The sequence below is a fragment of the Rhinatrema bivittatum genome, chromosome 2 (genome assembly GCF_901001135.1).
Source record: "Rhinatrema bivittatum chromosome 2, aRhiBiv1.1, whole genome shotgun sequence".
In the NCBI taxonomy this organism is placed as follows: Eukaryota; Metazoa; Chordata; class Amphibia; order Gymnophiona; family Rhinatrematidae; genus Rhinatrema; species Rhinatrema bivittatum.
Window position 1 is genome coordinate 664,552,194 of NC_042616.1, and position 16,847 is coordinate 664,569,040.

General features: G+C 42.0%; 1 protein-coding gene across 1 annotated transcript in view; it reads right to left on the reverse strand.

Annotated features, from left to right (window-relative positions):
- Positions 1-16,847, reverse strand: part of NCOA2 (nuclear receptor coactivator 2) — a 649,459-nt gene that overhangs the window by 203,381 nt on the left and 429,231 nt on the right. Inside the window, 2 exon segments of the mRNA XM_029591446.1 lie at positions 1-751; positions 15,406-15,553. Coding sequence (XP_029447306.1) covers positions 1-751; positions 15,406-15,553 — 899 coding nt within the window.

The following is a 16,847-nucleotide window of genomic DNA, read 5'->3' on the forward strand; positions in this document are numbered from 1 at the left end:
CTGTCCATCAGTTCTCTCACCAGTACCAATCTGGGCCATGCTGTTATTACTATCTTTCTGTTCCCCTAAAGGGCAATTGCTTTCTGTTTGTCCAGCTGTGCCTTCCATGTGATCCCCATATAGTCCAAAACACTCCTTAGAGTCCAGGCTTCCCATTTTGCTCAACACTGGAGGATTCATGTTACTAGGGGAATTTTGTAAATTACTCATTTTTAGGTCTGGTGAAGCCAATGCTGGCCCTAAGGGAACTTCACTAAGAGCCTGAAGTGCATTTAGGGAACTATTAGCATAACTATGGCTATTTCCTGTGCTGCTGCAAACTCCGACAGGTGAATGCAAGCTTCCTGCAGGAGAAAATGGACTTGGTGGGATACGGGGACTTCCTGCGACTCCTGGACTCACACGATGCCTTGGAGAAAGCATAGAGTTTGGCTGCCCTGGATTCATACCAGGGCTACTCTGTGAAGGGCTGTTCATTTTGACTGCATAGTTACTACCCTGAGGAGTGGCTGCCTGCATGCTTGACACATGGTTCATTCCTCCTGAGCCACCAAACCTGTTTGCTGGCATGCCCATTTGTTCCTTTGGGCCATTTATGGCAAAATGTATATTGCTACTTATGGTCGTATCCTGACCAGGGTTTCCACTGCACACAGCCTGATGGGCAGGGCTGCCGGATCTAATTGGATTTAATTGCTTCCCCATTGCCAGTCCAGTTAAATCTTGATTCACTCCACACACATTCTGCTCTCTATATAAAAAAAAGGAAACAAAATAAAAAAATCAGCATTGAGTTATGGATGGAAATGCTCAAGAAGTTATTGTATTCAAAACTAAAAAGAGAAAACCAGAAAAACAGTTTAACTGCAGAATTTTACAGCTCTGTTCTATAAATGAAAATAATGAAACCCATCTACAACTCTCAACATGATTATATATGCACATTTTCAGCAGCTTTGGGTAAGAGCTAAATCCTAGTTAAAACTTCTATCAAGGAAACAATTACATTATTTAATCCATGTATATAGTAATGACAAAGTATGATGATTTCCTACAAATCTTCCTAAAGAACAGAATAAAACATAAGCTGCATAAACCTGAAACTTTCAATGAGTAATAAAGGGACAATCATAAATAAAAGTTAAATAATTTAGTTTCTTCATCAATGCGATGAAATATATTACACGGTTTATTTTAAGTAATGACAAAGAACCCCAGAAGATCTGTGTTACTTAATACAATAATTAAACAACATATTGGGCTTAATAACTGAGAGTGGATTCAACTTCCAAAAGAAACCAAACAAATATGCATTTATAGTGTTGGCCACTGATTAATCACCAGACAAAATAAATTTCACAAATTGTTATGCAACAGTTGGTAATGGAAAAGGTTACAGGTTACATTATATGCTGGGTCTATTATAACTTATGGCTAGATTTCCAGCTTGTTGACAAGAATGCCTATTCAGATATGGCCAGGCTCTAAGCTGTCATCTCTTTTTCCTGCGGCAGCCTGGACAGAAAATGGAGTTGTGTTTGTTTTCCTCCATTAAACTGTTTCAAAAACTTAAAAAAAAAAAAAAGTTTTCTTTAATGTCATGGATTCTCAGACCCTGAAATCAGGAATGGCTGTGATGTCACTCAAAAAGACAAAAAATAGTAAAAGAAAATAGATCGACCTTTAGGAATTACAGGCAGGAGTGCTACCCAATCAGAACATGCTAGAGACACTCAGATCAAGAGAACAGTATTTTCCAACCTGGGAGAACATAAAAGCTTTGAAAGAAGGCAGAGAGTTGTTCCCACACTGCAGAAGGAGCAGTGATCGGATTCAAGAACAGCCCTCCAAGTCCTCAGCAGAGGCCCATTACTAGGAGCCAACAAGATGAGAATTAGAAGCCAAGATGTCCAAATTTTAGATTCTTTATTGAGGAAATATCTTTTCTGCTGGTCAGTACAGCATTCAGGGCAGATGAGGGAGACAGTTTTCTCCCCCACACTCCTGTTTATTAGGAGGAGTGGTGGGGGTGAAAGGGAAATAGAACCTAAGGTTACTAAGAGCCAAGAGAAACAGATAAGTATGAGAAAAAAGAAGTGTGAAGCTTGCTGGGCAGACTGGATGGGCCGATTGGTCTTCTTCTGCAGTCATTTTCTATGTTTCTATGAAAGATAAAGTTTGTATCAATACTGTCCTGAAATTGCAGTGAACAGAGTTGGAGGATATGTTTTGCCGAGTTACTAAGACACTGTTCTCTCTCTTCTGTCATCTGTTAAGAAAGCAAAGCTACTGTATGTGATCCAGCCTAAGAATACAAGTGATCTGTTCCAGCCCAATTCAGTGTCTGCACCTTGCTCACACAAATTTTGGGTTTTTTCTGCCTATTTGGCAGACTCTGAAGATATACATTCTGTACTATATTACAATACTTGGCACCAGGGGCAGCGGAATGCTTTTCTGATTGGGCAGGCCATGCAAACTGCTCCATCTTCACCCCAACATGGTGGGGAGAAGATGGTGGCAGGAAGAAAGGAAGGGGGCTGATGGGAGAGTAACAAAGGCTCAGTAGCCCCAACAATTACTCCCTCACAAAAACAATAATAAAGGCTCAGTGGCCCAAACATAATTACCCACCCACCTGTATTAGTGTACAATTCTGTGTATAATTTTGTGTTTTATGAGAGAAAAATGCTGTCATATTTTGTGTTGATTGAAAAACATACTGAGAAAACATTTCTTGCTTATAGTCTTCCCCCTTACTATTACAGAAAGTACAAGGTCAGTACATAACTTGCTAGGGAGTACATCTTACTACCTCCACAAACAGCCCATAGCCCTTCCTTCACAATATCCCACAGTTCGCCTCCTTCTTCACACACAGCCCATGCCACCCCTTGAGCACAAACTGTCGATAAGACAATAAAAAGTAGAAGGCCACTACTTACTTAGAGCTAGTTAGCATATTGAGAGTTAAAGCATGATCTTGACTGGCTATATCGATCAAGCATAGCATAAATCTACAGAAAGCTGAAGCTAAAAAACATCTGGTATATACCCAGATTAGTTTCAGTAAAAATTTTTATTGAGAAGTATATTATAGAATTATATATAGTATTTGCAGGTACTTTTATAGTGAGTTAAGAGTAGTGTTTCTACCTGAATTATTATATGATTGCTTCATTTATACTAATGCAGATATTTTGATTAAAGATTATATATTAAGTTTAAAGAATATTTAATGTAGTAGTCAAATAACATTCATGAGAAACAGGGAATATGAACAAAACAAAAAATTGACCATTTTAGAATTGTCCAAAGAATATATGCAGTAAGTATTTTGGCAATATTTCAGGAAAGTAAGACAAAGAAGTCCCTTCTGAGCAGGTGTAATCCAAGAGGTATATAACTTCACTACATGGCAGAATCTACAAATTCCTGTCAGGAGTACACAGAATAGCACGACCAGCTTGACAGAGACTCAGAATTCCCTGTGCAATCCAGCCTTCTACAAGAGAAACGATCGATTACCGACTGAGAAGTTTTTGGAAGGCACTTTTCAGGACGGTGGTAACTTTTGCTAGGCCTCTGTATATACTTATACCTTATCAGTTGGGGAATTTACTCTTGCTTATTCTGATATATTGTATATATTTTGTTTTATTTGTCTCAGGTGTTCATAAGCACCCGTTTTGTTCATAAATTATAAAGAAAATATAGCTTTCCATTGTTTTCCACAAGACATAGTGCTGTTATTTTCCTAGTTTGTTTGCATAATGCAGACTACAAAGCAAATGCCACATACCATGGCAGAACCCACTACAACCCCCCCCCCCCCCCCCCCAACACACAAGAAAAATTACAAAAAGGCTTGGCAGACATAACATCCAGCCTCCACACTATCAGGTCTCTCTTCTCTCCCTTCAGCCCCCTCCCTCTTTCTTTCTTTCTGGCCCAGACACTTCCTCCTGTTATCAGCCCTCTCCTATCCCCTCTTCAGCACTCCACCTATCCCCCCCCCCCCCCCCCCCCCTTGCTCTCACATCCTGCCCCATCCTCTCCAGTCCCCAATCTCTCCTCTTCCTTCAGCATTCCCTTTTCTTTTCCTCTACTTCTATCTAGTCCTCCTCTTCTCTCTGACCTCACCCCTCTCCCTCCGGCCCCCACCCCCTGCTTCCCAGGTTTCCAGCTCTCCCAGTGCTCCCAATACATTTACCTCACGACTCTCCCCTCCTCCCAAGTCTCTTAGAAACACTAAGAAGCAGCAAGAGAGGCAATGCAGGACTGGCAGCCGCACTGCAAGAGGGGCTAGGTCGAGTGGCGTCAACAGTTGCAAGAAAGGGCAGGTCTGCAGAAGCTGCAACTAAAGGAAGAGAGGGCAGGCCCAATGGTACAAAGCAAGGCAGATCCATGAGGCAGGAAGCAATAGTATTTTTAAGACAATTATTTGGGGTGGGGGATAGCAAACTAAGGGCCTCATTTTCCAAGCCGCGCGCATGCGAAAAGTCCCTTATCCCGTGCGATACCGGGATGGGGGCAGAGTCGGCCCCGGAAGAGGAGGAGTTGGGGCGTCACCGGGGCAGACTCTGCGCCGACGCCACGGACAGCGAAAAGGTAGGTGCCTTTTCGCTCCCAATAGCTACACCTCCTATGGTGGTGCTATTGGGTGCGAAACCGGCAGCGATCGCAGGCCTGCCCCACGTTTCGGCCCCCCGCCCCTCATCTTCTAAAGTATTGCAGGCCTGCGATACTTTAGAAAATGAGGCCCTATGTATGGAGAGGGGACAAGCCAAAAAGTGACATCCACAAATCAGTCATCCCCACAGCAAGGTACCCCCCCTCCTAAATTTGCTATAAAAGACATATCCCAAGGATCTTCTGCACAACTTAAAAAACAAAACAAAACAGGCCATCTTCCCAGAAAAAACTTCAGTTAAAATTATTTCATATCCTCATTCAACCAGTTCGTCAATATGGATACAAGCATAAAGTCTGGAGTTTATGCATAAAGGGACAGACCAGTTCTGTAATACAATTCACATCCATAGAAATTTCCACTGCAATCGATGTACAAGTCATTATAAAAAATAAATTTTTCTTTTCTGATATAACTGCAATAACAGTAACACAAATGATTTCCACAACAAGACACTTTGGAGCCAATGTAATAAAACCTGTGCTAACAACAGTGTTAAATTTTAGCACCAATTTTTAGTAACACATGCGTTAAAAATCCACAGGCCTACTCAATGCTATAAACTAATGTATGCAAATCAAAATGGAGCTAAAAAAATCTGTGGTAAACCCACAAAGTGCGCAAAAAACAGCGTTAAAACAGATATGTAGAAAAATGTGGTAAAAAAGGTAGCAAAAATTGGTGCTAGTAGGAGAAATGCTGGAGACTTCCCTATTGGTTGAAAGAAGTGACCTAAGCTAACCTGTGCTGTGATCAGTGACACACAGTTGTCCATCTGTTTTCTTGAACATGCCTCCATGATTAGAAATAAAAGGCAGTTTCTTCCAGGGCCATTTTGTCAGTGCTGGATGGTGTTAGTTGAGCTCTGGACTAGGCATTAGAAGTTTTCTTGGTGTAGGAGTGGTGGTTGTGCTTTGTGATTGCTGAGTGGTGTCTTTTGTGCTGCTTCCCATCCTTTAGTCTTTTGTCTGTGTTCTTCAATGAATCTTTTGAATGCATCTGATTGCTTTTGTGTTTAGATTCCAGAAAGAGCAAAGTGGATGTTTGTAGCTGTGGAAGGAATGAAGTGTGACAGAGGGGGTACAAGTGGGGGGAGTGGATCAGCGTGATAAGCAGACCAGTGGTGACAGAGAGGATAGGAGGAGTGTACTGCATAAATTGGTTGCATGTAGTCAGGGAGGGGTGATGGGGTGGGAAGAGAGCATGAGTGAGCTAGCAGGGACAGTTGGGAGGGGGGAGAAAAGAAGGCAGGTGGAGGGGAACTGGTGCTAAAAGTCACATTCAGATAGGTAGGGACCCAATCTAGGCATCATCAGAGAGCAATGAGCAGGCAGGATCCAGCAGCTGGAGGAGAAGCGGTGTTAACAAGATGTGCGCTTCACGGAGGATCTTCTGATGCAACGGGTCTACAAGAAGCACAGACCAATCTTCAGGCAGATGACATCCTCAAAGATTAAGAGAAACATTTGGGACAGCATTGCCAAGGACATCTGCAGTCTGTGAGGGTCTAACCAAAAGATGGACCATCTGAAGCATCGATGGTGGGACACTAGGGCAGCTGTCAAGGCCAAGGTGGCACAGATAGAGAGATCCAAGTACCAGATGGGAGGAGGCCCACCATGTGATGTGCAGTTTACTCCAATGGAGGAGCAGGCCCGGGAGACTCTTAAAAAGGACTACTTTACTGATGTCCTTATTGGCCACACAGTTACAGAGGGTGCAGAAGGAACAGGTGAGTAAGGCAGAGAATGTATCTTCAGGGTGAAAAGGCTGTGGGGGGGGGGGGGGGGATGAAAGAAGGATGTAATAATAGTTGGCTCAGATATGTTTTTTCTTCTCTTCTTTTGCCAGGTGACTGTCGGTTGATGGCCACAAAAGGGCCTGCCACCAGAGAACCAGTTAACTCTGGATCCACCACCTCCGGTGAGGACAGACAGTTAAGCTCCACATCACATGGCCAGACACATCCATGTTAGATATCCTGGATGCTCTAACAACACCAGGCTCCAGCATGGGTGTTTCTACAGGTGCCACTATGGTCAGTGGTAGAGCTCGAAATCACAACATTCTCCCAACAATAGAAAGAAACACCACTCTTCGGTGTTGACCCAATGTCAGAACAGGTCACGGTAGAACAGCTTGCAAGGCAGGAACTGAAAGCCAGTATTGATGGCGGGATGGCAATAAAATAGGAGTGAATGCGGAAGGAGATGCGATGGAAACAGAGATAGTCCAGACAGTCTGAAAGGGAGAACAATGCCGCAGCCAATGTTGATATCAGCTGAAGACTCGACTCATCCATATGGGAAATGAACATAATCCTTATCTATGAGATCAGGCTCATGTTCTCCCAGGAAACAAGCTCTTCATCTCAAACTACTGAACACATTAGCCACCAAAATAGACCCAAGAAGTGGCAACCAATGACAAAGGTCATATCCTCGAGGCAAGTTTCCACCATGTTGAACTGTTCCAGTTTTTGAACCTGACCCTATGCTGTAACTCTGATGACTCTAACTGGACCCATCCCAAACCCATACCATAAGAACATAAGAAATTGCCATGCTGGGTCAGACCAAGGGTCCATCAAGCCCAGCATCCTGTTTCCAACAGAAGCCAAACGAGGCCACAGAACCTGACAAATACTCAAACACCAAGAAGATCCCATGCTACTGATGCCAGTAATAGCAGAGGCCATAACCTAAGTCAACTTGATTAATAGCAGTTAATGGACTTCTCCAAAAACTTATCCAAACCTTTTTTAAACCCAGCTACACTAACTGCACTAACCACATCTTCTAGCAACAAATTCCAGAGCTTAATTGTGCATTGAGTGAAAAAGAATTTTCTCTGATTAGTCTTAAATGTGCTACTTGCTAACTTCATGGCGTGCCCCCTAGTCCTTCAATTATCCGAAAGTGTAAATAACTGATTCACATCTACTCATTCAAGACCTCTCATGATTTTAAAGACCTCAGCCATCTCTTCTCCAAGCTGAACAGCCCTAACCTCTTCAGCCTTTCCTCAAAGGGGAGCTGTTCCATCCCCTTTATCATTTTGGTTGTCCTTCTCTGTATCTTCTCCATTGCAACTATATCTATTTTGAGATGCGGCGACCAGAACTGTACACAGTATTCAAGGTGTGGTCTCACCATGGAGTGATACAAAGGCATTATGACATTTTCCCTTCCTAATAATTCCTAACATTGTTTGCTTTTATGACTGCTGTAGCACACTGAGCTGATGATTTCAAAGTATTATCCACTGTGATGCCTAGATCTTTTCCTGGGTGGTAGCTCCTAATATGGAACCTAACATCGTGTAACTACAGTAAGGGTTATTTTTCCCTATATGCAACACCTTGCACTTGTCCACATTAAATTTCATCTGCTATTTGGATGCCTAATCTTCCAGTCTCGCAAGGTCCTCCTGTAATGTATCACAATCCACTTGTGATTTAACTACTCTGAATAATTTTGTATCATCCACGAATTTGATAACCTCACTTGTCGTATTCCTTTCCAGATCATTTATAAATATATTGAAAAGCACCGGTCCAAGTACAGATCCCTGAGGCACTCCACTGTTTACCCTTTTCCACTGAGAAAATTGACCATTTAATCCTACTCTCTGTTTCCTGTCTTTTAACCAGTTTGTAATCCATGAAAGGACATCACCTCCTATCCCATGACTTTTTAGTTTTCTTAGAAGCCTCATGAGGGACCAATGACTCTCCCGCAGTCAACTATCATGCTGGACCAGTAATGACTCTCTCTCTCTCTCTGTTCTATTCTGTGACAGCTATGTGCCAGCCACTCTTCAGTCTGTATTCCTGGGTGCAAACAGGAATACATCAACAGTCTGTTGCCATGCTGGACCATCAACGACAGCCTCAAGAACCACCTCCCATGGGAATAGCAACACAACCACAGTCTTCTGCCACACTGGCCCACCAGTGATGGTCTCTGAACTCCAGTGCATTGTCTTCTTAGGACTGCATGGTGGGAGAGGCTTTATTTTCCTATGGTACTTTATTGTCACTCATCTCCTGCAGTATGCAGAAATGGTGGCTATGCTCCTGCTTTACCTGCCGGTGCAGATGTTTCTTCCACTCATCTCAGCCATCGTAGGATTGCCATAGACACTAGTCTCATCTCTTTCCGTGAGTATTTACACTTCAGCAATCCACAGCTCAAGTCTTGCTGGTTTCCCAATGGGCGCTGGACAGCTTCATACTTATTTTTCTCACTTTTTTTCTCTTTTCCCTTTCTTTTACACATGGGTGCATAATTGCCATTTGTTGCTGCAGTATGTGGAAATGGTGGTTGCACTTCTGTTCTTCTTTCCAGCACAGATACTTCTCCCACTTGGACGCCTCGTCTCTACGCGGATGCTTTCTCCAGTTGGACACTTCATCTCTGCTATCATTGGGTCTGTCCCAGACATTCAATTCCTCTCCTCCCATGAGTATTTACACAGCGACATTACCAGGTACTCTAGGCTTCTGATTTATATTTCTCACTTTCTTTTTCCTTCTTTTTACAGGTGGATGCATCTTCATCATCAGCGATCATGCAGCCTACAGAAATAGTGGTTCTGTTCCTGCTTGCTCATTGCCACCATTTTGCTAAAACGGTGTATCAGACAAAATTTGGATGCTTTGTCTGCTTTACCAGGCTATCTTCAGTTTATGTATTTGATTGCATTTATGGTCTTTCGCTGCATGTGTTACCTTTCATATGCTCGGTTTCCCAGGCTGGCAGCGTGGCTCTTGAAAGGTTACTGGACTCTTGCTGAATATGCAACCTTGAATTTTAAGCAATTGCTTTGAATTCAATCTTAAATTTTTTACCTCTATAATTAGTTTTGAAGTGAAATAAACAATCTAAATATGTTTCTTGCATCATTTTTTTTTTTCCGGTGAGTGGCCAAGTGGGTCATGGGCACCATAGGTTGCGTGCCTCCTTGGTCCAGAGATTTCCAAGAATGCTCCAGGGGCATCATAAGCCTTGCCTCCGAGGGCCAGAGATTCCCATACATGTCTGGGAAATCCTGGACCAATGATGTAGAGCCTGTTCTAAAAGAGGGGGGTGAAAGTGAAAGTGACATGGGTGCAACTGATAGCACCCATTACATTCGGCATGTCTGTTATATCAAACGAAGTGCGCTTCATTTTCTGCTGCTCTAAGCTACTATGGGTACTTAGCCCTCAGTACCTGGCTGAAATGCCTTGAAATACCGGCCACTACAGCCACTGTATTCTGGAAAAAGCCAGTGGCAAGAAAATGCAATGTAGCGAGAAGCTTGCCCAAGCCTGGAATGGTATGTCCACACTTGGTTGGAGAATCAATATCATCCTTGATTTCCTCATAGACTGAAAAATTGCCCTGAAACTTAGTCTATATATCCGCACCATATTAGTCTCCAGTAAACACATCTGTGTTGTCTTCAGGTGAAGTATCGCTGCCTGCGTGCCCTTCTGAGAACGGCCTGAGCCAGGACAGACTGCTCCTTTCGGACCTTCCTTCTGATACTCATTCTTTGGCCCACCCATAAAATATACCAAAGCATAAAAATAAAATGGATGGAATCCATGTTTGCCACAGAAAAGCCCAGAGAAGCACTTAACACACAGCACCACAATGGACTAAAATGGCCAGACATACCCTGCCCTCACATAGGTGTTAAATTTCCCAGATATTTTATACAAATTGTGGTTGATTATATTTCTGATTTATAGATTGTATTTTTGTAAGAATGTATTTTAATGTTTGCAGATGCTCCATTTTTGTTTTAAGCTCTAGATTAGTTTTTGTAAACTGCTTTAAGTAGATCTAGAAATACAATAAATAATGGGAAAAAGGGATCATGACTTTTATTACTCCTCCTCCTAAATATTTCTATAGTGCTATCTGATGTGCGTAGCGCTATACAAACACCACACAAGAGATTCTCTGCTCAATACAGCTTGCAATCTAATCAAAACAAACATACAGGGCAACAAACAATTGTTAAAAACTTTTAGTCCTACACAGATGCACAGTAAAACTGACCTCCCACTGTAGGATTTCTCCTCTTCTTATGATTACCATAGTCTCTCTCCCAATAATGCATTTTTTTTTTCAGAGCTAGATTTCTAGGCCTGAAATGGTCTACTAGCAGAAGAGTTGGAGGTCCAGCATCACTTTGTCAGATTTTAGGCATGCTTGGGACAGTGGTGAGAAAGGAATTAAGAGGGGGGTAGGCTAGCAAGTTGGTGTTGGGTTGCATAAGAGAATAAGCATGGACATACATCTAAATTGGATGAATATCTATTGTGCAAACTGAATGGACCATTTGGTTTATATCTTATCATTCATTTACCCCATGCTATTCTTTTCTTAAGGTATTTTGAGAGAATTGAATTTGCAATCCTGGACTCTTTGCATTTTGTAATCTATCTCCATCACCACTCTTTAGTCCCAAAAAATCTTAAAAGTACATTTTCAAAGGTCTGTGCATGCAAATACTGGGATTTACGTGTGTGGCCAGGGCTTGCACGCACAAGCATATTACTTCTGCCCCAGAGGAGCAGTAAGTACTGAAATAAAGAATTTGGGTTAGTTAGGTTAGGTTTAGGGGTCGGGGAGGAGAAGGGAAGAGGGAGGAAAGTTAGGTGGGGGATAGGGAAGTTTCCATCCAGTCTACTCCTTAATTGGAGCAGACTGGGAGGGAACTGGGGAAGGCCCAATTGTGTTGCCATGTGTATTTACCGCAAATCCCCCCCACCCGTGCGTGCTGCCTGCACAGCCATCGGATTTTAAAAATGCACAGGCATGTTATAAAATCAGCGCGTCCATGTGCTTTTAAAACAGACCCCTTAGTTTTCAATTTGCACCAGAAAAAACAAAAACTTAACACTAATGCATACATTTTTCATATTTATCAGAAATCTTTTGTTTTTCTAAATTAGGTTTCAAATCATGTTTTCAATAATATTTGGTACATTTTAAATAAAAACAAGCAGTATAACCAGCTTGAGCATTTGTTTTTTAAATTCTGACAATGAAAACAGCATAGTTTATGCAGTCAACTGGAACTGGAAAGCAGCCATGTCTAAATAGTCTAGCCCAGTGCTTCTCATTCGCTGGTCCACAGACTTTACACAGTCTCATGGCTGCATCTGTGCTGGTCCGTGAAGCAGTGGTGACTCCAGGATAGAGAAGCTGAAAATAATTTAAAAAAAAAAAAAAAAATCATTGCTCTCCCCCCTTCCCGCCCCACCTCAGTCAGTTACTCATCCAAAGAGAGTCCATCATTCTTCTCCCACAGACTTTTTTTTTTTTTTTTTTAAAGTTGGCCACTGACTAATTAGAGAGAAAGCTACAGAATCTTAAAGAATGCAGGACACTGTCAGTCTGTGCTCCGATTTCAGGCCAAAGATGAAAGCAGCAAGCATGGGGGGGGGGCCAGTTGGTGGGATGCCATCCTCCTGCTCCTCTCCCCCTTCTGTGCTGGTCACATCAACACAGGAGAGAGAAGAGTGGGAGAAGGAACAGATTAGACTGAAGCACTCTGCCACTGGCCACACACTCGTGATGGCTGGGCTGGGGAAGGAGATGAAAGTTAAAGAGGCCCAGAAAGTAGATAGGAATAGTAAGCAGCTTTCAATCAAGCTGGAGGGGCATGGGGGAGGCAGTTAGAAAGTGGAGACAGGGAGGGCTGCGGTTAAGCAGAAAGTGAGGACTCAGTCAAGAGGGAGCTGAAGGCAGGCAGAGTGGGAACTCAAGAAGGGAAACAGAAAGGAGAGACTAAGTTGCTGGGAGGAAGAGTGGGGACTCGGGGACTCAGTTGATGGGGGCATAGTGGGGACTTGGGGATGATGGAAACAATAGGGACATGGGAAAGTGGGGCTCAGGGGCAGATGATTAGTGGGAGGGGAACACTTGGGACTGAAGGATTGGGTTGGAGGTATAAGTGAGGATGACAGAGCAGATAATCAAGGATAAGGGTGCGGAGTGGGGGCTATGAGTGAAGAGTGAGAGACGGGGATGTGATTATGCTGGTAAGATATGATGGGGGATGAAGAACGGGGAAGGGCTGCTGAAAGAGTGAAAAATGGGGCATGGGAGGGGCTAGTGAATGAGTAAGAGGTGAGAAGAATAGGAAGGCTGAGGGAGGTGTGAAAGGGGAAATTGGTAAGCTAGTCCTGGTACTGCATGCTACCATCTTTAACTTGACACTCTCCCCTGCATATGTGATCCATCTTGCTCTCCTTTCCCCTAACCAAAGCTCCCTCCCCTCACTCTCCTTCTCCTGTTTGATTCTCCCTCCCTCACATTCCCTTCAATTCCCTTAGGAGTTCCTTCTTAGTTCCCCTTCTGCAGCTTCATGCCCCGATGGGATAAACAGAGATCAAGATGAACAGGTGGAAAGGAAAGAGAAAAAGTAGGGAGGGGGGGGGGGGAGAGTGATAGAGCAAGGGAAAGAGTCAGAAGAAGAGCGGGAAAGGAATGAAGCATTCACTGAAGAGACAAAGCAAGAAGAGCGAGCACTGAAACGGATAATAAAAAGGAAAGAGAACAAAGACAGCAGAGAAGTAGGGTAATTGCCAGGTTCTTGTGGCCTGGTTTGGCCTCTGTTGGAAACAGGATGCTGGGCTTGATGGACCCTTGGTCTGACCCAGCATGGCAATTTCTTATGTTCTTAGAATAATGACTGAGTAAAGAAGAAACCAGTGCAGAATATAAAATGTGAGACACCAAAGGTGGGAAAACAGCTTTAGTTTCTGAAAGAGAACATAAATTAACCAGTAGAAACATATTATGGTCTATATGTACATTCCACAGACAGAATTTTTGTTCTTAAAATGCTGAATTTACTGATTTGGTTCATCCCGGTGTCTATTTACCTTGTGTGCATGACATATCCCAGAAGGGTTAAATTAGGTCACTAACATTTTGTTATAGGGAAACTTAAAGAAGGCTTAGGTGTTGGAAAACAGCACTGATAGTTTGTTGTTAAAACTTGTGTGATATTGTCACCGTGAGCTGAATGGAACTGATCCTTTGCTGTAACTCCACCTCAGTTCTTCAGTCACAGAACTCAAAGGGGACTTCTCCACACCCTAGATTGGCAAGTGTACCTGATTTGCCCATCAAAAATCTTGTAACCTTAAGGAAAGGAAAGGGTGTGAGCAGAAGGTTGGGAAAAGGTTGGAAAAAGGAAGAGAAGTGAGAGAGCAATTTTTTTTTTTTTTTAAAGAATACTGGTGTCCAACTGGTTGCATATTTGCCCCAATAGAGTTGATCCAGTGCAGGATTTATCCTTTTGCATGCAGGGAGTTTTAGTTCTGATTTCCATATTGTATTCCCTAAAAATGTAAGAGTACAAGTCACTGCATGCTTTAAGGTAAACCTTGAACCTTGTTAGACATATGGAGCCAGGAGGCAATCTTAACAGGAAGGGTTTGTTTTCAGTTTTTAAGAGAATACTGGTGGGTGGGTAGGGAAGTGCGCTTCATTCATTTTTATAAATATTTTTTAAAATTGGCTAGCTACCTTCTTAAAATGATGTGGACTACCTGCAGGATGGCTGACCCATGAGATTGAAAAGTAATAGGTTAGAGAAAGGAAGACATCTTCCACACCGACTTCCTTCCCAACTTTTTAATGATTTTCAAGGGAGGAGCCCCCTCAGCCCTGCTCATCAGCCAGTCCATGTAATTTAAGGATGGCAGCAAGCCGGTCTTTGGCATACAAAAGGTCGAGAAACACTGCTATAGAACACTGCTAAGGCAAAGTATTAATGAATTTAGCATCGGTTCTTACTGCTGACAAACTGCAACTCCACGAGTCTTTAATAATTTTTTTTATCTATAGGTGTGGCATTAATATCAGGCTTACAGACTGAGCCATTTTAAAAACAATGCCAGGGTTAAAGCCCAATCCAGGGTGAAAAAAATTCAACACTCATCTTAAAAGTGACATTCTGACATGGTTAAACCTTGCCAGTGACCTTTGTAACTGGAAATTTCTGTCAGAGAGAATACATACAAAAAATAAAGATCAAGAACTCAAACTGAGATTCATCAAATCCCTAAAATTGAAAGACAGACCAGCAGTAAATTTATCAACATTTTATTTATTTATTGACAATATTTGCAATCTGCCATTTTACCAGACAAGCTGCCCAGGCAGATAACAAAAGTAGCTGAAAATGAAAGCGTATGGAACCACAGTCCCCCACTAGGGACTGGTTCCAATTAAGAAAGAAATACAAAACAGTAGAAGAGTACCACCTGGCCAAAAGACTTACTTTCTTTGACTAATTGAACTGCTTTCCAAATTCTTAGCTTGTTTTGAATTACCTAAAATGTCTGAATTAAAAAAAAAACAAACCCCCAACACATTTTAAATTAATTTGTAACTTTGAAAATGGGCTATGGGTTTGACTGGTGCAAAATAAATTTGGACTCTGGAAGGTGCCCAAAAAGATCCAAAAGAACAACTATCTCAAAAGCAAATATGAGGGTAGTACTCAACTAAAAAAATGTTTGGAATAGCCCCAAAAATATATTCTCACCACCCTCAAACTAATTGGCAAAGTCCAATTCACCCACATGTATAAGTTCATTTTATTATTAAATCAAAGCAAGAACTGAAGAGATATATTCTTGTATCTCCGATTTAATGCACAAGAAAGTCACTTTTCAAACAGACATGAATAATTACCTTTGAAGCATATGTAATGATATTACAAGCTGAGGTTCCTTAGTAGTCTGAGAGCGGATGAGCTTGCTCTTCGTTTGGGCAGCAACTATAGTACCATCGGACAAAGAAAAGCGGTAGACAGGACTGAATGCCAGCCCCTGCCTCAACACTGTAAGCAGAAGCCAGGAGAAAGAACATTTACAAACAGTAAAAGTACAATGCACACACATTTTCAAACTACCTATAGGACGGCCTTCAGAAATGCAGCATGCAGACTTAACGAGAGACATCATAAAAGTGGCCCAATAATATAGGACTGATGGTAAGTTTTGGAAAAAGTTTTCTCCACCTTGCTTCATTTGTGAACATTCATTCCTTTTTTTTTTTTAAAGACTATTTTTTGAGTTTCTAATGGCATATAACATTAAACAGTAATCTCAATAACCACCTAACATCCAGTGCTCTACGCCCTATGCCCCCTCCACCCTCTATTTAGAAAATCTTTCCCAAAAGAGGCAAAACCTATCACCATCTTCACAGATTATCACTTGGAGTCGTATGAAGCATATCTCGCTTGAAGAGAAGCAGGCAAGAATTTGTGAACATTCTTTTTACATGAGTTAAGTGACAGTACACATCCAGAGATGTAAGCATTTTTGCTACTGGAAAACAGAATTAGTTTTCAAAAGCATTGCCTTAATTTTTTTTCAACAGCTATATCAAAAGGAATTTCTCTTACTTGCTAATATTGTTAGTCTCTTGCTGCATTGGTATTTTGGGGCCCTTAAGGAAACAGCACTCCCTGCTGGCTGAGCAGACCAACACTAGTCTCAGAAAGAATTCCTAGGATGCCTCCTTCCTCCCATCTTCCCTTTTGCTGCTCCGCCTCCCTCATTCTGAGCATTTCTCAATACTGTAGCTATAAGAATACTGCAGAACACCGCAAAGTTTGAAAATGAGCAGAAACACATTACTTATACCGTCCACTCCATCTTATACACTTACCTTTACCAGGGAGAGCTTGGTCTAGATAGGCACAAGACTAACAGAAAGAGAATTAGCAATAAGAGAAACTCCTTGTTATCTCTGTCAGTCTATGCCATATAGAAAAGCTCCACTTGAGTTAAATACAGCTTGCAGAACTCTTACAAAACTATATCCTTTGATGCTCACCCGCCAATATGATTACTACTAAAAGTAATAATCTCTGATCAAGTCAATTACTCCTTAGAACAGGAAACACAAAAGGAACTTGAAAGAGAAAGAAAAATGTGAAACGTTTATCACTTTCCCTGACACAAGCAAAATGTCTTTTTTGCTTTTAAGGGGATGGTATTTAATCATAACCAAATATTGAATAAGTAGTTTTCTGGGTCAAATCAAATGCTGAATTCACCTTAGGAATCAAACTTTGAACTTTCCTTAAAAACACTATCACTAAGGAAATGAAAAAAGAAAGAAGA